A 25,240-nucleotide genomic window follows, 5' to 3' on the forward strand; every position below is an offset into this window, starting at 1 on the left:
AACAGATCCTTACAATATGTTGTTTGGAATAAAAAAAAATTATATAGTTTATTTTGAAAAGGTAAAACAAAGCTACATACAGGTATTTACAGTTTATTCACCCCTAAGTTTAAGCTATTTTTGAGACTCTACAGTTTCTACATCTAACATTTCTTCAGCTCTGATCTGCTCTTAAACTGGGTCAAGGACTAGTTTACCCCCCAACATGAATAACGGCTTTAAGTGCTGTGTTCTGTCTGTTCACAGTGACAAAATCAACCCAATATATCAAAGATTAGAAGGAGAAGTCTTCACTGCTCTGCCTCCATGTTGTGGCACATACCAGACATATGTACAAATTATCTACATGTTTCAAATTTATGATTACAGTGACGTTTGAGGCTCTTCCTCCCGTCTGAGGAATCAGCCGCGTCCATTGATGTGATATGGGTCGGCTGCTAGCATTGGTTCCTGGGACTCCTTCCTGTTCCTCTGCAGCTTTGGCATTATCGGAGGTGGCGGTTGACTCACAGTAATATAGTTGCTTCTGTCTGGCTGCAAATTAAAAAGAAAATCTTGTTTACGCAAATATGCCGCACAGTTAAAGCACCAGACGTCATGTTCTGCATGACAAGCAGTTTACTTGACTCTAGAAAAACAACGGACTTTAAAAAGCCTATGCTTAAGGAGTGTCCAAATAAACATTTTTATATCTTTTGCTTTCAGAGTTGCTGAATATAGCTGCATGAATGTGCTTTTAATCTCAAACAAGTTTATACAAGTTGATTTTCATACCAAACTAAAACAAGTGACTACCACACATAAGCCTAAACTATGCAGAAATGTGATCGGCCAGTGGTATTCATAGAAGGTTTTCTTCTAGAAAGTATTTTATTATGCAGCTACTTTACAACTGCTAAGGAAACGTAGCGTTTAATGCCACAATTTTCTTGAATGTTTATGTGCTCGTGCTCTTGGCAAACCATTTAGGCCAAAAAAACTCTTTGTTGGTCACTTCATTAGATATACATGTTCAACTGCTTGTTAACACACATATCTAATCAGCAAATCACCTTTAGGCATGTGGACATGTTCAAGATGACTTGCAAACTAAACATCAGAATCAGAAAGGTGATTTCAACTGGATTTTCCATTATAACCATCTCTAGGGATTATAGAGAATGATCCTAGAAGGAGAAAATGTCTTTGATGCCAAAGGCCAGGGCAGACCGGCCAGACTGCTTCAAGCATGGAAATAACCACTAGTTACAACCGATGTATGCAGAAGACCATCTCTGAAAGCAGCAGCAGAAGACCGCAACAGGTGCCACTCGTGTCGACTAAGAAGAGAAAAACGAGGCTACATTTCACAGTTGTGCCTTCTATTATCCACAGTTGTGCAAATGTGTGATGCTATAATGTTAACATGGAACAAAATCTCAGACGAATGTTTCCATCACTCTGTTGAATTTATGACATGAAGAACTAGCAAGGTGTACCCAATGAAGTGTCCGGTGAATGAGTATTGCTGGCTGATAAAGTGCTACATGGCTGTTTTTTAAATTAATTTACAGAAAAGTATTTTTAAAATTTCTTTATTTTTCACTCATGTAAATAAAAAGCACATAATAATGTTTAAAATTAAACCTACACAAACTGACTGCAAATGATCACCTTCCCTGTGACTCCTTCATCTCTCCTGACCTGTTTAGCCTCTTTCACTGTTACAGCCCATACATTATTCTTTAATGGTTCATTAAACATGTATAATCATACAATCATGTCTAACCTGTTGTAACTGAAAAATCCAGTTCTGATAATCCTCCATGCAGGTACAAGAGACCTGCAGCGGCTCCACCAGTTCACCTAAATCCAAACAAAAACAGTGATTATATGAAATGAATCACATATTTATTTTTGCCCTTCCAACGCTGCATTTAACTAAAAATACAAAGATACCACATGTGTAGAGTGTACCTATCAGTTCAAACTCCAGCCGTCCAGGCAAGGCTGACCTCTCAACTGCTTTGACACTTTGTCGGGGCAACCTGCCCTGTTAGAAATGACAGAAAAGACAAGTTGTTGCTGCTTTAAAGGTTTTAACAACAGGTGAGCTGGGCTTCTGTGCTTAAAGACAGATAACCATATAAACAACATCTCCTCTCACATCATACACAGACGAAAGTCTAAAACCTCAGCCAGAAACTAAACATGTAGAGCAGTCTGAAGCCTGAGCATCTACTTCTCTAACAGTGTATATATAAATACGAGCGAAAATGAAAAAAGAATAGTTAGTTCATTATTTTGGAAATAATTTTCTACTACAAAGATACTGATACTGAATGATGAAGGCAGAAAGTTTGAACTACCATGTTACCTACCAAAATAACAAGGAACATGTCATAATTACTGGGACACTGGGAAGTTTTGCTGTCACAGCAGCAGAAAAGGTGTTATTATGGATTTTTCCCATAGAGTAATTTTGCAGTACCTCATATCTTATAGTCAGGCGCTTGTTGTCAACAGATAGAAGCACGATGTCTTGAGGGAAGAGTACCATCAGTCTTTCTTGGAGACCCTAAAAGAACAAAGCCAGCATGCCTTGGTTACTGTATGTGAGCATACTCACATTTCCTGTTATACAGTGTTATATTTCCAATTTAAAGGACGATCACATTTTTATCCCCTTTTGTCGTTAAAAGAGCAATATCACCTAACCTGGAGATGACTGAAAAGACTTTTTGTGCATTGAGCAGCTTTATGGAAATTGTTGCCCATGTTCATTTTAAATAATCTGAACAAAGAACAACATTAATCTGAATCTCACTTCTGCCCCATGACAGGGACAGAGAAGTGACTTGTTGAAGATACCCTGAACTTCTCTGTCAGTAAGTGCAGCTGTTTTTGCTGCTGTAAACCTCTGTGATCCTGGGTTAGCCTCTGTAATCTGGGGTTAGCCTCTGTTATCTCTGTCTTTATCTCTTATCTCTGTTTATGCTGCTGATAGCCACTGTTAGTGGCTGTTAGTCTCTGTTATCTGGGATTGATCTATGTTATTTGCTGTTAGCTGATGTTAGTCTCTGCTACCTACTGTTTAGCTTCTGTTAGCCACAGTTAGCAGCTGTTAGCTGGCTTTCGAGATACTTTTTTGAAGTAGATCTAACTCGGACACTTGTGAATAAACTCTCATATGGTGTGAATGAGAATGTATATCAACCTGTTTATCTGAAGAAAACTGTTTTTTTTTTCTTTTGTTTGTTTTTAGAACACTCCACCCTAACATTAGCTGACATAATGTTAGCTTATAACCAGCTGTTGTTGTTGTTGTTTAGCCGCCTTAGGCAGCTGTCTGGAGGGCAGGGTCACATGTCTAATCTGCTGGAAATAAATAATTGAGAAAATGTCATGAATAAATAAGCATATTTAAGTTTTTGTGTGTTAAAACACCCATATTTTGGTTCAAGAGATGATGCTTGATTTGATGATGTAGAGAATGACGTTTTATCCAGACGCCGGTCACATTCTTTATGATAAAACACAGCTATGATCTGTCATATGATGAGTCTGCATTCGTATGCCTACGAGTTTTAACATGTCCTACGCAGGTGGCTGGTCTCTAGTCATATATAAAATGCAGTTATGCGGAATAGCGATGTCTATCTCAACAACTGTATTCAAGATGGTGGGAGGACTGTATTTTTAATTGGATTAATTCTAAGTTTATGAGATTGCATTAAGTTGTTGGAAGATCTAATTGCACACGTATCAATGTATATTTATGAGAAATCATAGCTGAAAAGAGTGAAAACTGCTACATGGTGATCAGTGTTGGGTAAGTTACTTTAAAATAGTAACTTAGTTACATTACTAGTTACTTCTATCAAAAGTAACTCAGTTACTTCAAGTTACTCGTTACTTTCAAAGTAACTAGTTACTAGGGAAAGTAACTTTGGTTTTACTCAGAATTCTCTTGTTAATGTGTTGCTTCCATAACTTTGCCAGTCTTCTAGCTTGCTTACTTGCCACAAGTGCACTGTGCCACCTACCAATAGAAAGGAAAAGATAATGTGCATATTTCCACGAGAGAAATCCCACGCCTGGACCGTCATTGACTGCTGCCATGATTCTAGCCTACGTCACAGCGTCATGTGCGCCTTTTACATCCAACACAAAAACTGCAGTCGTGATGCTTTGATTGTACTCAGAACTCGGAAATTCTGCCTTCTGAATAGGAAGATGTAAGTAACACCAGACTGCAGATGAGCTGCATACAGGGCTGGACGGGGACAAAAAATCGGCCCGGGCATTTTGACTAGAGACCGGCCCGCCATTATAGGAAAAATCATAAAGCCTTGAATGAAAACAAACGCTGTTCTGACAGTGATGTTCACTGTTTTGATGGTATATATGTATCAATCTATCAATCGTTTGTTGTAAGATTCAGATAATTATTTTTAAAAAGCGAGACATTTTAAATGAGAATAAGAAAGAAAAGTATTTCTTTGTGCCCACCTCTCCCTGTTAATGCCCTACCTGGCCCCCCTGGCAAAACTTTGCTAGATCCGCCCCTGCACAGTTACCAGCTGTCAGCTACCTAAAAAGGATCCTGGGGTTATCTGTCTCTCAGAATCAGTTCATAACTTCCCTTCAACTCATTCATGTCACCTAAAAGGTAAACCTGTTTCTCCATCACCTGCTCAGCTCTGATGATTCAGTAAGGACATCTCCTGGTTCATCTTCATGTTTCCCTCTCACCAGATAACCAAACCGACATCATGACCAGCAGCTATTTTGCAGCTGTGGCTCCAGCAAACATCAGCTGATACTAGAAATTAATATTAAATAAGTTCTAACAACAGCTGATCAAGCTTAAACGTGCTGCTGTTGTTTAACGCGACATCGGCTGGTTTCCTCTTTCTGGCGCAAAGTGGGCGATAAACAAACAAGAGAGCCGATCAGCTGATCATTGATCAGTTTTCATGATTGAAGTAGAAACGGGAGAGGGAGGGGGGAGAATGAAAGAAGAAGAGGCAGCTGTGCAGCAAAGACACAGAATAACTCCAGCTTTGTGCCTTTTTCATTGTAGCTGAATTACGGGACAAACTGTTCCTTTTCACCTCAATAAGAAACGCGTATTATTTTCTCTGAATACCAGACGGGGCAACTCTAATAACTTATGAACAAAATAAAGTTCAACATTAACTTCATAGCACCCACCCAGCTGTATAGAAACTCCGTCATGCTAGCTAGCACGCAGTACGGAAAAAGTCAGAATAACAAAAATAAACTCCACCTAAACTTGGTTTATATCTGACCCAGATAGACTGCAGGTCATAACTTCTTACCTGAAGTTCAGTTCACACTTGGACCAGCGGCCGCCTCGGGTCTCTTTTCCTTCTGCCTCCACTTTCCCTCATCCACCTGCTGGCCTCCACCACTTGCTAATGTTACTGAATCTGTGGAAGCTCCGCGATAGCCACCACACGAAGTAACGAGTAACGACCCTATCTAAATCCCAGTAACGACTAACGCGTTCCTGATTTTGGCATAATAACTAGTTACCGTGCTCGTTACCACAATAATAACGTAGTTACTGTAACGCGTTACTTAATAACGCGTTAGTCCCAACACTGATGGTGATAGAGAACAAGGTTGCACATCCTTCTTTTAGGAGCTGAGGGGAAATATGTGCTCTTGTCAATTACGGTTCAACTTGCATCATGTGGTAAATGTAGAAGGAAAGAGTACTGAAAATAGGGCTCTTTACACTTTTCTGAGGCCTTTAAGAAGTCAGAAGCAAATGTCTTTCCATGCTTTTCAAAGACTATTTTATAATTCTAATAAAACAAGCTCATTTTTATTAGGATTTAAAAAAGAAGTCAAGTTTCTATTTAATGATCTAAATGGAAATTGCCCTACTGTCTAATTTTGGTGATTTTTGTGCCTGCCAAATAGTTGATCATCTTTAGTTTAATATGTCAACACACAAAAAAATGTTTTAAAAATATGTTACAGAAAACTTTCAGAGGACGTTGAAGAGTATTTACTACCTGTCTCTGTGTGTTGATGATGTGGACAATAGATACGTAGCTCGGCTGACCCATGTGCTGTATGGGCGAGCCCTCCCATTGCCATATTGGAGCTTGTAGTAAGTATTTTTTCAGTTCTTCTCTTTTCCAGTTCTCATCACACGGTAACTAGAAGAGAAAGATGTGCACAGTGTATTTTACTGGCATGTAACTACAATACTTTGGTACAGTTGTAACCAGATGCAGTGCAACAGTTAGTTAGTACTAGATAGGAGAGAGCGCAGTGGGAGGGACTCATAGGTTGGATCATGGCCTTGTATCTTCTGTCTTCTGCGTGCTGCATCCATTTCTGTAGCTCTGCCGCACTGGCACATGTGAACACCTTGGAGTCCATCACTGGACCTGGATAGAAGAGGGAACAGCATAAATCATGCTTAGTTTTTCACACTGCTTTGCACGTCTTAGTTGAACTCTGTAATTTCCACTGACTCACTGCTGATTTCAAACATGTGTGGCGAATGTGACGCGTCCAAGTCCAGAGAGACAACTTGGAAGGAAAGTCCAGAAAGGGGAAGAATGCCCTGCAAGATAAATGAAGACAAACTTAAAGAAATGAATAACACCAGCAATTAGATTCCTGTATTAAGATTGCAGTGCAGAAATTGCCTAACAACAAAACCCAACATTTACAAATTTAGGACATTGATCCCTAAAAGTTCCTGCAGCTTTATTGTGTTTCTACACTTTCAAAACATAATTCTCATGTTCACCCTAGAAAGTTTGGAGATTTTCATTAAAAAAAAGTGAAAGGTGTTTGGGAAGGTGGCAGGCACAGTAGATCTGAATAGCTGCATTATAGAAGTTTGACAGTATATTTGGGACTTGAACCATAGCTGGAAATAAAAACTTAAATCATTCTATTTTCACCTTTTGCAACTTGGAAGTAAAATTCTAACCTGTTTGAATGCAGCTTGATGCATGGTATTATGACTAGGGTCTAAAGTTACAGTATACAATTTTCTGATCACAAGAGACAATTTAATAAGTTAATGAATGAATTTTTCATTATTAATAAAGCCAATGTGTGAAAAAAGGCATGTGCATGTACAACACAAGGATCTAAAGAGCCTTCCATTAGGTAACCTCAGTAGACTGGGAGGGGTAAGGTTTCACAGTGGCTTCAGCAGTGGTAATGTCCCATGCCTTTTTCCACACCTTGGTTCATGTGATGACGTAAAAGGCTAGCACTGGGTCAACGACCCCCTCATAAGGAACAACCCCCACTAGAATTTAAATACACATACATGTAGTGTGTGATCCCACTTTTAAGCTGATATCATGTTTAAAACGTTTGTTGTTTATGTCGACCAGTTTGGCTTGGGGTCCTCATAGAATGAGTTAAAAATGCTCTGTTGTAGCTGTTTTCTGCAGGGCACAAATGACAGCCCGTGATTTAATTTCCAACACCCCGCAGCTTTATCATTAACACCCACTTTTAGTTTTATGTTACACTACACTAATCCAATAAAGGTTTTCACTTCTGTGAAAGAATATGTTTACTTCAGTTTTCCAGTGATCGTCTGCTAACATAGCATTTCTAACCACACGTCTTAAAAAGTATAAAGAATACCTCATAAACAAAGTCTTGCCGAGAGTGGTCCAGAGAAAGGATGAGTAGGTGGAAAGAGAACAAAACCAGGAAGTGTTCTCGGGTTTCCTGCAGAGGCACAATTCACAGGATTTAATCATTTTCATTGCTTTTTTTTAAAAGGGCCACAAAAACACAAAAAGTTAAAATGACTTTACAGGATAGGGCCAAACGATGGGTATGGATCCCTGCTAAGTGACTTGTTTATGATATTTAACTAATTTATAACTAATTAAACTAATTTAAATGTGATTTTTCTTCTTGCAGCAATTAAAAAAAACTTTTATTTTGTTGCTGATTTTAGAGCCGCGTCTAAATCCAAGGACTGTCTCACACATTAAATTTCTCACTCCTTTTGTGTGTTACCATATTACCCGTGTGTAGCTGATGTAGAGAGACACCAGTGAGGAGTGGATGATCTCTCCATACATGTGGGCAGCTTGGCCCTCCCAGCCCCTGATTGGCTGTTGGGAGTATATCCTTTGGTGGAGCTCATCTCTGCTCTTTCCCCACAGCACCACCTAGAGACACAAAAATATATCACCCCATGTCTGTGGCTCATTTCATGTGTCTTATTTTTGTCTGTCTTTGACAGCAGTGTTAAAAGCTGCAAGATTTTCTCTTAAATAGAGAGAATTTAAAAAAAAATTCTATGGGTGGCCATTTCCCCCTTCCCACTGTCTCATATCACTGTATTTATTTATAGTCAGTATTAACACATGGGCACATGTTCCACAGAGTCATGCATTACACAGCAAACCTGAATGTATTTCACCATTGCAAGGCTTGAATCACTGTCTTTAGGCAAACTTTGTGTCTGTCTTTAGGGAACAAATACAGAGGTAAAGTGTAAGAGTTGAATCAAGTCTGAGAACAAAGCTTTATCTAGCAATGTTTCCTCTCTTGTATATTTCCTGTAAAGTTTGAATCACACCAAAGGGGAATGCAGAATATGTCACCGTTGCATTGGAAATTCCTACAGCGCACGAGGTCTCGTCTCACCCCGGCTGAGCACTACAAGTGTTAATTCAGACTCAACCACACAGCATGCTCTGACCTTGAAAAGTGCACGATCAAAGTGTCAAGATGTTTATTTGTCAAGTACGCAGCACACACACACACATAGCAACCTCTTGTTCCAGGTGTGGTATTGTAGGTCTGCATGGTGGCTGGGGCTGCTCGTCTCTGCTGTTCCTCACAGACAGCTGAAGTCTGGTTTCTCCCAGGCTCCACACACTGAAAACAAACACGCACTCTTGCTCAATGAAGGTACAAACACTTTAATGCATTAGTCATAACTGTACTGACAATTAGCATGCATGCGAAAATGGTCGATTTTTGAGTATAGTCATGCAGAGCTGAAAGGAAGTAGATATGATTTCATATTATTGTTTGAGAAGTAAGTTAAATTTTGACTTTGGACCATTCACATTTTAAAATAATTCTAATTTATCTAATACTGGGCCATGAAGCAATTGAACAATTTGTGCCTGTTATGGCCATAAGAGGGTTATCCTCTCTCTTAGAGCAGGCTGACTACTTGTACTTGCAGGAAAAAAATAATAGGTCCTTGTAATTGAAATATACAATAATATTTAAGAACATTGTAAAATGGCTAAGCACAAGCATTGTCCACATTGCCAGAAATTTAAATCAATGTATAAATATATGTTTGATAGATTGATTGAGGGGGAGCATTAAGCTACAAGAGGTGTTTTCAGTATAGATATTTTTGTATGTTTTACATAATGTTGTTATATAATGTATTAAACCTACCCAGGAACTAGCTGCACAACTATATGACTGAGCTATAAATGTGTGATAGGATGGGAGTTCATAAGTGTTGGTTCCTCCTGCTCATTTTCGAGCACTAGAGGACTTTATTTTTCTTCATGTATATGCTCTTTTTAGTTCTATTTTGTATATATGACCACATGCTTGAAAACTGTCAATCAATCAAAACTCATTTTCTGAGAAACATATCAAATGACTGAGGCAGGTGGTATAACCATATATAACATATAACCACATATTGCTGACCCGGTATGGCCACAGTATAGACACCTTCTAAAGGCTGTTTCCGGCAGGATGACGTGCCATAACACAAAGTTTAAACTGGTTTCTTGAACGCGTCAATGATTTTGCACATAGTTCAACTTCACATTTTATATTATGATTGTGTAATATAATTACTGAGTGTGTTCAAGAAGCCATGTAAATAAACCTGGAACTCTGAAACAACACAAAAACAATCATGGCTGGGGACATAAAGTCAAGTTTAAATATAAACTGACTTGAAGTTGTTATTACTGTTAGATATTTACTGATCTAACTCATCTGGTGATTAAACGTTATAGAAGTTTTTGCTATTATCATACTAGTGACGGCACTAGTTAAGCAGGTTCTCCTGAAATTGCATTATTTTCTTGTATATAAACAAGGTCAGCATCAGTATACTGAGCCAGTCAGTAGCTAGCAAGCGCACATTCTAAGACATCTTTGAAACACACACTTTTGTGTGTGTTATGAAATACAAACATAAGTGGCTTGCCTTATAAGCAGTTATAATTAAAGAGCTACACATAAGGAGCAGAAGCTCCTGCAGTGATTAGCTTCTGCTAATCCCCCAGCCTTTGAATGAGAGGGGATTTGTCCCGCCCTTACTCTGTATTAAACCCCTCCATGCTTCAACCATTGTCTTATAGTAATCTGCTAATCACATCAGTGCAGCATCACTGAGCACCCAAGTTCATGTTGAGTAAATAGGAGCCAATTAGCTCTCCTGTCTTGTGTCTCCATGAGGTGCTGATGGGCAGAAATCGAACGCATGTCATTGGTTGTTCTGCAGTTTTTGTTTTCTTTTTCTTGTTGGATTTAAATCCAGTTTTAAAGTTTAAAGTGCTCTGTGTGACAACACATCCTGTTACTTTAAAGCCAAGCATGTAGTGTGTGTGGTATATCCTGTACATGATAACACTGAATATGCTGCAGTGCTGAAAAGGATTATACTTGTGTTTTACATTATCACCTTGAAAATGTCAAGAATGAAATGCCACAGAAAACCGCAGGTGTTGAAAGAGAAGCAGCTCTCTTTTCACTTTACAGCGTGCCACCGCTTCCTCCAAAACACAGAAAAACCACATTTAAAGTGACTTTAAAGATACACTCAAAAAAATACTGAGTGAAATTCACACGTTGCCGTTCTGTTAACTGTTATTTATATAGTTAACTTTTGTTGCAGGATCAAAATGCAGTGAAATAAAATTGTGTTTTATTTTTGAACAGCTCCTAGCTTCAAACACTAATCTTGCATTTGTGTCTTACCCTAAATTGTCTCCAGAGAGTTCCAGGAGCTCAATCTCATCAGGGCCCACCTCGTCCACTCCAGTATGCCTCTGGGTCACACTGCAGCATCCCATGACGGAGAAGGAGTCTGTCCCTCTTTACCTCGTCTCAGCTTCTGTTCCACACACTGAGCACCATCTGTCTAGACAATCATCCAAACAGTTTGTGCGTGCCTCATTAAAACCAAAGAGATAGCAAAAAAAATGGGGGGGTGGGTTTAGAAGAGGATATTGTGCACAGGAGCAGGGGATGAGGAGGCGGGGTGCTGCTAAGCTCTAGTTCCCCCTTTTTGCCAGCATTCAGTGTGTATTTCCACAGAGCCCAGAAAACAAAAAGCTTTTGAAGAGGAATTGAAGACAAAAGTGGCAGTTTTTTGTTGAATCGCAGCGTAGTAGTTGTTCCTTCCTTCCTGTCAGTTGGCCGTCGGCAGATGACTGAGCAGCTTCCTATTTCACACTCTGAACTTACGCTGGGAACCTGCTGATGTATCAGCGTGATAAATAAAAACTGTTTTGTCACAAAAAGACGAGCCGACCAGATGAAGGTCAAAAACTATCATACCTCCTGATAAGACAAGCTCCCTCCTTGTTGTGAAACGTGTGGATGAAGCAGTTATCTTATTGGGAAAGATGGGGCCATGCCTGTCTAGTTTACATGCGCTGAACTTGACTCTGAGTAGCCAAGAGAGATAATTATGAGTTATGACACAGAGAGGTAAAGGGCTGCAGTCAAAACAAGCTACAACAACTGTAGAGTGGAGCCTTGCGTTGATCTTCCTGGTTAAAGTTGCAGTAAGGTGGTGGGAGGGTTTGCACACAATCACGTCTGAGTGACTTTCCACAGATCAGAAGCTGCTCTGCTGATGCAACTTCATGTCAGATGACTCACTGATGCATTTTCTACCAGACCCTTTGATTTGAGAATGAATGTTGTATGCATGCACTAACAAAGAAAAGACATGGGTTCTCTTCGCCACACCTTCCTTACCAAACAGGACAAAAAAAGAAGCCAGAAGATATTGTTGATGATGAATACATTCTTTATTGACGCATTTTCCAGAGTATTTCTCTTAAAATCTTTAAAAAGCACCAAAGGCTTTTTATACCACAGCTGTCTGCATACTGTCACAGTTCCTCTTTTCTTTTCTACACTAAACTCTTCGTATCCTAAATTGTTCCACATGTTCAATACTGTAAGGTACTGTGTCCCAGGAGAGCCACAGACAGGTAGAGCTTCACTCACTCAGAGCTAGTGATGAAGGGGATGTGATGGTCATTTCCAGCCTTTAAATGATGATTCAAAGTACTTTTGCTTAGCTTGAGTTTAGCTGTATAATGTGAATGCCCTGACTCATGATGATTTTGTGAAGTGCTGGTGGGACGGTGGCCACTCATTGACCTGCTCCTTCGTTTTGGAAGTGCTGAATCATTCGCAGAATTATCAGGGGATGCCGAGGGAACACTTTTTTCCTCTGTTCCACACATAAATCTTCTGGGTTCAGTTTTCTGTACATCTTTGGTGTTTTTCTGCAATTCCGTGCTAGACTTCTCTGTAGTGGAAAAAGCACTATAGAGATGCACAAACTCCCTCTGACTGACCAAAGGAAAAATTTTCTGCCTGCCACGAATCTTCCTGAAGATCTCCAGAGTCAAATCTAGAGAAGGGCATAAAACAACAGACACACTTATAGATTGAAAAAACACTTTTGGGTGTTACAACACATCAGCCTAATTAGCAAACATGTGCAATAAAGGGAACTGTGACTATGCCAGTTAAACACTAAACAAAATGTGAGAACATCTTTGGTGGAGTGGTATTAATACAAACATATGCTGAATTTGAGTTTGGGGCCTGCGAAACGTGCTGTTTGTTTTTCCAGAACTCACCAAGTGTCTCCACAACCACGCTGGGTATCACCTCCTTTAGCACCTCACAGTTCGTATGGAGAGCTGGATTGCAGTTCATCTCCAGCAGCCACACCTATCAGGAATGCACACACTCAATGCACATGCTAAACACTGTTTGCATTCACATTACCAGAAATGTCCTACCCACTTTGAAGTCTTCATCGACCAAGAAGTCACAGCCGATCAAGTCAAAGAACCCCAGGCGGCAGTCTAACTTAGACTTGACTGCTAAGAAGCACTGGCTCATGATCTGCTGCATGCGCTTCTGAATATCAGGGAGAAAGAAAGTTGTTCATTAGGCATCAGAATGATTTTACGACTTTTGTATAAATGGCTGGTTTGTTTCACTTCAACTAATTAAAGTTCCTCACTACTGCATATAGGTCAAGCTTCATTTAAGTCAAAGAAATGTGTGTGTGTGTGTGTGTGTGTGTGTGTGTGTGTGTGTGTGTGTGTGTGTGTGTGAGACACAACGCCAAAAATGAACCGACCAATCTGCAGGGCACTGTAAAAAAAAAAAACCCCATCACATGTAACATCTCATTTTAGCGATGAGATGATGCATCCAAACTTAACCACAATCTCAATTAGCTGCATGTGCCAGAAACCATCATTATAATTGTAATTGGTCCCTGAGAGCTACAACACTGCACTCACTGCAAAGGCGCCCAGCACCCAGTCCCTGGGCAGATCCTTTGCAGCCTGAAACCTGTCGTTGACGTAGGCGTTGAAGCTCTCCATGGACCACACAGTGTCTTCCTTCAGTTGGCTGTAAAGAGGGTTCTTCTTCTGCATGTACTGCAAACGAACAGCAGGGGGACCAGAGACACACGAAGATGTGAGCAGAGGCAGGTAGCAAGTTTGTGCCAAAACAAAAAGCTTGATCTGGAAATAATGAAGACATGTAGCGTAAAAAAGACAGACATGAGTGTCCCTCTAGCAATAATTTTGACATCAGACTGCTGTTTCCAGCTGAAACACGTTTAGCATCTTTAATATCTGATGTTCACATAAAATTCACCACCGAAAGTAAAACCTAAACTAATGTGTGATTCAAGCTAAAATACAAAATAAACCAAGGTTAAAATCCTTTGCTAGTGTAATGGTTCAATTACAGTGACTTGTGTGTTTTGCTAAATGTAGACAATAAAGTGAATCTGAATTTGATCTGGTCTGTCTGTGGAAATGCTTGTAAATAACATTTCAAAGACATACCGCTCTAGTTAAAACAGTGATGATGTAAAGTGTCATTTTGGTTTCTATTCCTATATATACATTTCTGCTATAGCCAGGACTCATTTCTTAGCATATACGGAAGATGGCACATTGTTTCAGGACACCAGTGTTTGTTACAAGCTCCACTGGAAGGACCTGCTTTCTAATTGCTTCCCCCATTCACCACATTTTTTAACAGCTGTCTGATTTCCAAGCAGATGATTGTAAAACCGTTTAGACTTTGATCTTCCAGTTAACCCTTCATATTCTCGCAGAGTCTATCTAGATTAGAGGTCTACCTGGTTGGTCAGGTGGGCAGAAAGGTTCTTGGAGGTGGGGTCATAGAGGTCACAAGTCAGTCGCACGTAACCATGACGGAAAAAGACCACATAAGGTGCAGTGCATGCGATGAGAAGGTAGGAGCGCACGTCAAACTTTTTCCCTTTCAGCAGCAGCGGGTTCTGGATGTAACTGAGGACAAATCGTAGGTCTGCATTCAATCGCACAAACCCCTTCAAAGGCTGCGTTTGACAGCAAGAAGCTGAAGCTGACAGTAAGAAATGAATGACAGATGGTTGACTAAACAACCTGTAGTACAACAGAATTGTTTTTATGGTTCCTTATCATTGGCTACTGTTACTTATGTTCATGTTATTTTAGAACAGCACTGCAAAATGACAACTGAATCAGAGACCCAAAACTAAAGGTTTTTTGAAGCCTGTTGATGCTTTTAAAACCATGTGCCAATCCTAAAAACCAGGAATAGCAGGCACTCAAGCCACAAAAATAGAATAATATGCTTGCTCCTCTGGGAACTGCAAGTGTGGGTGATATTAATCTTAACATCCTGTGTTCACCAACTGTTGAACGACGTAAGCCTGAGGCTGGCGGTAATGCATTTTCCTGTTGAACCGGCGGTCCTCCATGTGCTTCAGCTTCAGTCTGAAGGCAGCTATGTCCTCCTTGCTTTTCAAAAGGAAGATCCCTCTTCCCTGGTTCATACCCGTAGGCTTACAGATCCACATGCGGCTCTCACTGTTGCTCACACCTGGCGACAGTGACAAAATTAAATTAACGGGGTGTCACAGGAACTGAGCTTTCCACCTGACAGTTTCCGTATCTGTATTGTTTCTAACCCTTCAAGGCTTAATCCTGCATTGAGGCATTTGTCATTTTCACCAGTAAAATCTGATTCCGTGAAATCGTGCTTTAGTTGCACTCAAGCACAGTTGTGGGAAAACTGGATTGCACACAAGTGTGTTGTATTTACTTTTCACCTCTTTAGCACATGTTTAAATCTGAAATGTGAGTCTGAGTATTTCCTTTTTTTTCTATATGTTGTAGTGGAATATGATCTCTAGTCCACTACATGTCATATCATTATGAAAATAAAGACGTAAAAAAGCTCAGAACATATTGTGAACTGCAGTCAATAAAAATTATGATGCAAAATTTCAATTTCTAATTTTTTTTAAAAACAGTCAATACGCTGTTTTAAAAGTGATGCCAGCATCGACTGTCTTTAACTCTTACATGCACGTCTATTAGAGTTGGTTCTGTCCTTTTTTCTTCTTTTCCACAAATTCATCCATCACCAACAGATCTAAAGCAGCTGTCTATATTCTTGTCCTGTTTACTTAGTGATAAACGTGTTTGTCAAAACCCGTGCACAACTACTCTCATTATGCCGGGTGCCGGTAATTACTACAGTGGGTGTTAAAAATCAATTTCATCCTCAATGCTTACCATGAAAATGTCAACTTTAATATTAAATCTATTTTCTTTAGCATTCAGATCCTGCAGCACCTCTCTCCTTGTGTTTGTGTCTCAGCCCTGCCCTCTGCTGACTCATCTCTATGGCAACAGCATGTTCCCCTGGTGATTTTATCAGGGCCTTATGGGAGGTGAAGTGCATTATTTTCCAGCGTCCACAGCCTCTTGATTAAACACTCACCAAGGCGACTGTTGTCTTAATGCTACGCAGGACAAACGATTCTCTTTCTCTTCAATGTTGGATGCGTGACCCAACATGCATTTCAAGTTTGATTGATCTCATTTTAAACATGCAAACTAAAGGATGTTCCAGTTCAACCAGTACTGTTATTGTTGCATCAAAATGCTAATGTGTAAAAGGTTGTTGTAGTTAGGTAAGATGTCAGTTACCCTCCTGTTGGGCAAAGAAAGCCTCTCTCTCTTCCCTCACATCCATGCGCAAAGTAGTGGGTATGAACTCTTCCATTTTCAGCCTCCTGTAAATTACAACAGAACAAAACGAACAAGGAAGCCCACATGGATGTCGGTGCCATGGATTGCGGGAAAACTGGCCTTGAGGCAAAAAAGAAAGTCAGGCCACAAACATACAAAATCTTTGGTGTACCACAGCAACATTCATATGTTCTGTTCATCCATCGTTTGCGGCATATGTTCAGATTTATTCCAAACCTCAGTCATACCATAATTTCAAATCATTAAGTCAAGCTTTACATATATGCAAATGGATTTTTCTGAAGAACTGAAGGAAGTTTGTAATAAATAAAAATCTAAAAACACACACATAGTCTAAAATATGGCATATTTCCTGCTATATACTGGTATAATAGTCCATTATTGCACATCTTCACTAGCACTGAAACATTTTCCAGCATTAGTATAAAATTCCACTTATATACATTTAATTCTTTTTGTAGAAACTGAAGTACTCTAATCTTAATATTTGTAACTATAATTTCACATATTCACATTAAAAGCTGAACAGCTGGTTAAAATAACTCAGTGTTCATAGTTTTTATCTCTAAGGTGTCATATCTCTAAAATGAGGAACATCGTATCTCAGAGCGATGCTGGAAACGAATTCATGCATTTATTACTTTTTAGGATAGACTATTATTATAATCAAGCTGTTCTAAAAACTTCCTGACAAGCTTACAGTTGATCCAAAATGCTGCAGTAAGAGCGCACACAGTGACTAGAAAGAGAGGGCATATTTCTCCCATATTGGCTTTTCTTCATTGGCTCCCTGTTAAATCCAGAATCAAATTTAAAATCCTTCTTCTCACATACAAGGTATTCATTAATCAGGCCCCTCTTAAAGACCCCATAGTACCGTATCAGTCCAATAGAGCACTGCGTGCTACGACTGCAGGCTTTCTTGTGGTCCCTCGGATATTTAAATGAAGAATGGGAGATAGAGTTTTCAGCTTTCAGGCACCCCTTCTGTGGAACCAGCTCCCAGTTTGAATTTGGGAGACAGACACTTTCTCTAATTTTAAGATTAAAACTTTACTTTTTTGATAAACTTTACAGTGAGAACTGGATCAGGTGAGCCTGAATCCTCCCTTGGTTATGCTCCAATAGGCCTATGCTGCTGAGGCTTCCCATGATCGACTGAGTGTCTTCTTCACTCACTATGTGTTTATACACCTCTGTATTTAATCTTTAGTTATTATTAACTCTTCCACAGCGCGTGTTTTGTTCTGTCTTCCTCCCCTCACACCCTACCAGTCGCGGCAGATAGCCACCCCTCCCTGAGCCTGGTTCAGCCGGAGGTTTCTTCACGTCAAAGAGAGTTTCCCCTACTATCGTTGAAGCGCTTGCTCATATGGGGTCATATGATTGTTGGGGTTTTCTCTGTATTATTATAGGGTCTTTACCTTACAATATAAAGTGTTTTGAGGTGACTGTTGCTGTAATTTGTTGCAATATAAATAAAATTGAATTGAATTGGACTTACAGAACTAAGCTTGATACAGAGGCCTCTGCGATGCACACTGATGCAGTAAAATAAAAAAACAAAAAAAATAAAAAATGTATTGCATGTTTAAGAAACTGTTAGCTTTGTCCTTCTTTAGCTCTAGTTTTGGGGGGCAATGGTTGGGAGACTTTTTTCCTTTTCATACATGTTTTCCTTTTTCTTTTTTTCCCGTTTTTTCCCTGTAACCAAAGATAAAGTATCCATCTGTACATGACGTCATTTACCATATAAATTAGGTTAGTATCAGAGTTTACATCTAACATCTAATACTTCCTGCTCTGACACAGATGTTTGCACAATAACTTTGCGTAGCATTCAGCATATCCCAATTTTGAAAGTGAAGTACATTTTTAATGTTTGTGACTATAAGTGAAGCTTTTTTTAACTGCATGTTTCTATGAGCGTACAGGCGCTCTCTTTGCTTCTGTTTTTAAATCTATTGTATTTCCTTGCCGAGTATGACGTAAAAAAAAAAATCAGGTTGTAAAATCAAACTAATTTACTATTAATAATTAACCACAGATCCAGCATATAACTGCGACACAGAGCTTCTGTGATTCAATGGAGAGGCTGGATATCTGATGAGGTTACTTGGCGTGTTTATTAAATAGTTTCACAGGCTGATATGGTTTTAAATCATTATTTACAGAGTGGGGCTTCTATTGAGCCACAGTAATCGTACCGGATAGAAGCTGGGAGATCTGACACAGCTGCAAAATTTGGTAACAGAGATATACATGTCTGCTTTTAAGAGAAACAACCATTTTGGATACGAGAGAGAGACAAAGACAAAGAAAAGAAAATAAATGTCCAGCTCACCTAAGTGCTTGACCATGGCTGACTCTGCTGCTCACTCGCTCGTACTGTTGAAGACTGCTGAGGAGACCGATCTTCGTGGTGAGCACCTTGTTATTGGGAATCTGGTACATCATCTGGAATCTGGTGCCTGCCTGGGAACAAAAAATGAGGATTTTTTTTATTATTAGTTTCCTTCTGTAAACAGAATACAATAAAACTTCTTTTCACTAAGAACAAACCATGAAATGTTAGTTAGTTAGCATGTCAACTTTTAGTTTTGTCTCTTAAGCTAAGCAACAAAGATTGCATATTTTTTTGCAGGGGCTCGTCGTAAACCAGCTCTACGTGATATCCTCTGCATTCCCACTACCTTCTCTGAAGTTAGAGTACTGGGCTGGTGATTTGGTCTCGCACCACTTGAGATTGAAATCCTCCCTGTCCTTGTTGTAAATCCTCTTCCATCCTCTGCTCTCACAGTAATTGCTCACTCTGAAGGAAAAGTCCCAGAGGAAATCACTTAGACTTTAATCACACCACAAACAAGAAGGGGTCACATTAGAAAAGCTTTAGACTGACAAAAGGCCCCAAATAAAATACATACCATGCTATTTTTTATTCAAGCATCACACCATACGTTTCTCCACAACAGTTACTTTGAAATTAAATAATTCATACTAACATTTTAGCTCCGTTGGTTCCTCCAAAAAAGTAAAAAGGCCCAGGCCCCCTCGGCTCCTCTATCTGCCTGCCTGACAAGTCCTTTAACTTGGACCTCTGGACGGGTTGTGCCATTATACATGGACCTGATACACAAACACAACACATTACCGATTCATTTCTTTACAACAGAAAGGTAGAAGAAATAAATTCTATTCTATTCCGGGGATTATTTAAGTTGTTTGACTTATAGTGTTTTTATTTTATTAGATTAAAATGTGCAGACTTGCATTTTTGTGTGCTAAAATAAAAATCACCCTATGGACAGAATTTAAAATAAGGCGCCCTCTTTACTCCACACACACCTCCACTTTGGCTCTCCTGGGTGACAGACGATTGGGAAGATGTCTGTCTCTCTTTCCAAGTCTGTGTCTGTGGCGGCAGTGTCTGTCCTCTTCCTGGTCCCTCCTTCCTCAGACTTCCTGCAGGCCGGCTGCTTCCACAGGGAACTTCTGTTTCCTCCTTTTCTTGGCCTCGCTTCTTCTCCAGTCTGGTCTCTGCTGTATCCTGGCCATAACTGCAGGGATCCACGGAGCACTTTGATGACATCTCTTTGCTCTGGCGAAGGTCACTGGGGTAATTTATTATTGATCCATAATTAGAAAGTGGGAGGAGCTCTTTTGATTCACAGTGATCCTGTTGACAGAGCGGAACAAGAGGAAAAGTACTACTGTAGAGTTTTCCCTGTGTGGTATGTGCATATTTTTTACTGTTATATTATTTGAGTGTCACACTGTTCATACTTCAAACAGGTTCATAATGGCAGAGAATAACTTAACTTAATAAATACTCTTTCTGAAGTGCATTTTAATTACGCATCAGCCCAAACTGCCAATTTAACTTCAATTTGTCAGTTGCTCTTTTAAAGTGATCTCCCTCCAAAAGCTTACAATATGATGACATGTGAAGTTTAATGTGCCTAATTATGTTATGCTGAAATTGCAGCATCATGTCACTGGTCTTCTAGAAAATGGTGAATAAAGAAAAAAAATGAAGTAAGCGTACCTAGGTGGCCTGCTTCCTGTACCAACAGCAAATAGTAGCAGTGGAAATGTGATACATAGTATGGCTTTACCGTTTGCTGTGGTTTAATAAGAAATTAGCTCTGTTAGTCCTTTTACTGTTGTTTTGTGTGAGTAACATAAATGTACGTAGGTATTTATGTTGGAAAGCAGGAGCAGAACTACTACAGCTATTCAAAAATAAAACGGTTTACCTGCAACTACAGCTTCACACACACAGACATCAGGGCTCCCTGAAAAACTTGTCAGCTTACTCTTCTTCTGCCAAGTGCACTCAACCTTATAGTCCAACTGCAGGGCCAAGACAAACAGTTAAACCCACAGACTGAAGGACAGACTCGACAGGGGCGCAATCACATGGTCTGTCAGCAGTTTAGTCTAAAGTTAGCCACAGTGTCGCACAATGAAAGCAAGAAAACCAACTAGTAATGTAAACAATCACCAGTTACTCGGGTAATGGGACCCTTGGCAACAGTTGCTACTCGTAGATTGAATCTTACAACACAAACTAACAAGTCAAGATTGTGTATCCCACACCAACCGGACATCTAAGTTTAGCTTCATTCATTATTTATTGCCCGTAAGCCTCTATTGTGTGGACCCTATGGTAACATGAGAGCACTGTGTCAATCAAAATGGATTTGCCAGTTTTCCAGGGTGGCCTGGTAAGTAAAATAGTGTTCTCAACTGGCTCAGTGTCATTAACATCTAAAAGAAATCATTTCAGGGGACTGGTTTGCTTTAGATACACCGGTCTCCATCTTTTACATTGGGTTGTCTGTAGGACAGGAGGTAGAGCAGGTCATCTGCTGATCTGAAGGCTGGTGGCTTGAGCTCTGGCTACTCCAGTCTGGCCAAAGTGTAACTTGGGTCAAATTTGCGTGTGTGAATAGTACATAGCAACCATTAAGATGTAGAAGAATAAAGTGCTTATATCAATGGGTGAATAAGTACTGAGTAAGTGCTATATAAGACATCGTCCTACCTGTGGGCTACCCTATATCTTTAGGTCCAGTTTACACAATTTAAGTTAGAAATCTAAGTAATAAAAATAAACCCAAGTATCCCATTAAACTAAGACACAATTTAATGTGAACATTAATTTATTGTAAAACTACTTCATCCAAGGCGAATCGTTCTTGATACTTCCAGACATCATCATTAATCATAAAGTCTAGCGCCAAATCCAGCAGCAGGTATGCAGTTGAGCAACATAGCATTAGTCTGCTCGCATGGCAAATCCACTAATCACCTTCTGTCTCAGTGATTTGACTCTGGGGAAACACCCAGGCCCAGCTATGGCTGGCAATTATGCATAATCTTCTCTCTTCCTCCAAACAGCCTGATAATTGACAGGGGTGGGTACCTTTTAGACCCAGCACACATGCAACCATATAATTACACATACAGAGGGGCAACCACGAGCAACATAAGCACACTGTGAGCAGACATATGGACCAAAGTATTGTGCTTTTTAGAGCATACATCAAGTTTGGTTTGACTTACCATCTGTAACCTGATAAAAGGACAACCAAACTGTGAGTCAGCGTGATTTTGGCTCTATTGATCTGGTTTGTTTTTTTGCATCACAATTATCCTCTGTGTTAAATCAAATGTAAAAGAAAGAAGTCGCCAGTCTGATCAGTTGAGTTATTTATACACATATGGCTGTAAAAGAGTAAATGCCCAAGTGCAAAATACCAGCTATAAGAGGGAGCTGCTTGGCAATAAAACTAGTCCAGCCACAACACCCCAGTCGTTACAAGGAGGCCTCCCATATTCTTGTTTAACAGAGCTTTGTGTGGAGCCAGTGTGAGCCACACCTTGATAAAGAGCCGCCATCTGATAGACACACTGTGCAAAGTGCTGCGTAGGTGGACAAAGAGAACAGGCTTGTTTTACAACCTCATGGTTCGCCATCTGCTAAGAGACTGTGTACATTTGTGTGTATGTGTGTGTGTCTGTGTGTGTGCTCATATATGACTTTTAGTGAATAAACTTGTGTTATTAATGTCACCAATTTTTTTATCCTGTCTTTCATTATTTATACCTGAATTCATATCTTTCTTTCGACCTCCATTTGTTAGTAAAGGGTGTGGGAAATATGACACTTTTTACTTTTACTTTCTTTTTCTTTCCATTAAGGTAGTTTAACTTTCTGTGGGTGGTGCTCCACTGATACTCATACTCCTGGGCCTTATTGTAAGAAAAAAAAACACACATCAGATAGAATATGCCAGAAAGACAGTGGGTTAGTGAATTTAAAATACAGGAATATATCGTTAGGTGTGTGTGACTCTTAGTGACTGTCCTATCTTGGGGCAGTGACAACTTAAGTTTTGTGTTTCTTTGAAGGCTCACCTATTCCCATGTCATCTCAACTGACTCAAACCAGGCAGTGCGCCACAATTACAGGGATGCACCCTGCAGCAATGGTGTCCCCACACAACCCATTATTTAGAGGGATTCTCCTTGTCAAGGTGTTATAGCGGAAGAAATGGAGTTAAGTTACGATGCAAAGAAAAGCTGGTCTGAATAGGGTCTCTCGCGCTCGCTGCTGCTATTCATGATTTCCTTACAGGATTACAGGAGCAGAGCACAGGGGGCTGTAGTATCGAGGGGCGACACTGCGTTCCCAGGGTCGATATCTACTTGTTCCCTCTGGTGACAAGTACAACACAGAAACAGAAAGACATCGAATTTCACAGAGAATAACAATGATATGGGAAAATGTGCAAGTGGAAATGTACATTTTGTCCTTTGTTCTGAAACAGCCGTGTAACAAGCATGAACACATGTGTTGCCTATATTGCTTTTACTTGTTAGTAAGTAAGAGTGCTATAAGTGTAAGAGTCACAATACAATTTTGTACAAACTTGATGATTCAGTCCTACCTCTTACATAAGAAGATCAAAATGTAGGATGATAAGAATATGTGTATTTGACTGGTTGTTGTTGTTTTTCCCTTTACTATGGTGAGTGATGTCATGTGCAGCGGAGTGAGGTGGAGAGCTGCATTAGGCATGAGAGCATACAGTTTTTTTTTATAATAATAATAATAATAATGTATACTTTATTGATCCCTGTGGGGAAATTCCTCTCTGCATTTAACCCATTCACTCAGTGAAGCAGTGTAACAATGTAACAATGCCATTTTGATCATTTCAAAGTAAAAGTTTTAAAACTTAATTAGCTCTCCTGTCATATGCATCAGACCTAAGTTACTGTGCATGCAGTTCCAGAGTGCCTTGTTTAGAGATTTAGAAGAAATCTCCAAAGAATTCTAAGTTTGGGAACATAAGGTATAAAAAATCATTAATTGTGTTGGTTACACCCTTTAAAGCTATGAGAAGACACAGGAGGACACCGCTTGATTTTTAAATGGAAAATGACTCATAAATAAAAACAAAAATCTTTGACAAGAACATGACAGTACTTGTTATGTTATCCTTTTATATTTCACTTTGTTGCTACTAGCTAAAGCTAAAACAGCAACTTCTAGTTTAAGCAGCTAGATTCATTCATTTGGTATATTTGAATCTAAATTCTGTCACGTTGTGAAAACGAAAATCTACCTGAGAGGCTACCAACTAATGTTACTTGGTTTATGACATTTAAAAGATTTGATTATTAAAACCCAACATTAAGACATTAAATCTTCTAGCTATAACTGAACAAGCTAACATTAGCGTCATTAACTATTTATTATTAAGTAAACCTTAACAATTATTTTTGCAATGTTTTGGGGGTTAAAGCATATCTGTGCGAATCAGAGTTCATCAACAGTGAGAAAAAAGTGACAAACAAACAAACAGCTGCTGCTAAGTTAGGCTAACATGCAGATAGTTTCACCGTGAGTGTTTTATTTTTTTAATGTGCAAATTATGGAAGCTTGGGGACAATTTTTGGTTACTACTTTAAAGTTTTGTTTGGTATCTCAAAATGGCAAATGGCAAAAATAAGCTTCCACACCTTAGGTGAAACTACCAAAATTTCCACCTACAAACTTACCACTTCTTGTTAAGGGCCGACTTTCCTTTCTTCTGAGCTGTTGCTGCAGTTACTTTTCTTGCCCACAGGAGGCGCAAGTTTAATGTTTACTGCAGCACCAACAGTTGTACATATTAGCTGTCAGGCTTTCAGATGACTTCAGAAGCTTAACGTTAACTGACACCAGGCCCTTTTCTTTGCCCAGCAGACTGCCTGTAACTACCAGAGCTTCTGATAGCTTCTGTACAACTTGACTATGTTATGGCGTGCTCCTGTAGTATTTATTATATTCTTCCATGTTAAACTAAGTTAGCTAAAAGTTGTTAGCTAGCTAAGTTAAATATGTGTGTTCACAGCAGTGTATTTTGTGAATTTGCCCTGCAGCAGTATCCAAATTATGTAAGTTTGATTTGTTCTTAATAACAAAGAATATTTTATGGTTGAACAGACCAATACTAATGTTTGCATGCTAAATAGCTACTTAACTTTTGAATAAGAGGAGGTAGAAAATGATTTTTCATCAAGGTAGCAGCTTTGGAAGTAATATGACAATGCGCTCAAAAATAATAATAAAAAAAATTAAGGTATATCATACATCATTTAATCACACACTCAACATTTTGTGTTTCTCAATGATAGGAAAAACAAAAAAGCAGTATCAGAGATGTCCTGCCAGAGATATCCTGAGTAAGTAACGAAGTTAAAGCTATTTTGTGTTAGTTATTTACCTTCTATGGACCTGCAAACTCCATGCAGGTATGTATGGTGTGTAATAAGTCTGTCACATCTTATATGTCTTTATCTGCATTCTTCAAACGCTGACCTGACAATAAATGACT

General features: G+C 39.4%; 2 protein-coding genes across 2 annotated transcripts; both read right to left on the reverse strand.

Annotated features, from left to right (window-relative positions):
* Window positions 1-2: 2 nt before the first annotated feature.
* LOC102786134 (putative pleckstrin homology domain-containing family N member 1) lies at window positions 3-11,167 on the reverse strand. The gene is made up of 11 exons (XM_006785740.3): window positions 10,981-11,167; window positions 8,787-8,892; window positions 8,031-8,177; window positions 7,639-7,725; window positions 6,502-6,589; window positions 6,274-6,410; window positions 6,030-6,176; window positions 2,471-2,557; window positions 1,957-2,032; window positions 1,769-1,845; window positions 3-534 (listed from the first exon to the last, which is right to left on the reverse strand). Exons 1-11 carry the CDS (start codon window positions 11,073-11,075, stop codon window positions 403-405), a joined length of 1,179 nt encoding a protein of 392 aa, XP_006785803.3. The 5' UTR covers window positions 11,076-11,167; the 3' UTR covers window positions 3-402.
* Window positions 11,168-12,027: 860 nt separating this feature from the next.
* Window positions 12,028-20,022, reverse strand: ttll10 (tubulin tyrosine ligase-like family, member 10). The gene is made up of 11 exons (XM_087834221.1): window positions 19,695-20,022; window positions 19,352-19,475; window positions 19,043-19,161; window positions 18,694-18,820; window positions 16,287-16,372; window positions 14,985-15,171; window positions 14,423-14,594; window positions 13,566-13,706; window positions 13,057-13,173; window positions 12,888-12,981; window positions 12,028-12,655 (listed from the first exon to the last, which is right to left on the reverse strand). The coding sequence occupies exons 1-11, from the start codon at window positions 19,936-19,938 to the stop codon at window positions 12,240-12,242; spliced, it is 1,827 nt and encodes a 608-aa protein (XP_087690347.1). The 5' UTR covers window positions 19,939-20,022; the 3' UTR covers window positions 12,028-12,239.
* Between the last annotated feature and the right edge of the window lie 5,218 nt (window positions 20,023-25,240).

This window comes from Neolamprologus brichardi, chromosome 20 (assembly GCF_056152115.1).
Source record: "Neolamprologus brichardi isolate AB-2024 chromosome 20, ASM5615211v1, whole genome shotgun sequence".
Lineage (NCBI taxonomy): Eukaryota > Metazoa > Chordata > Actinopteri > Cichliformes > Cichlidae > Neolamprologus > Neolamprologus brichardi.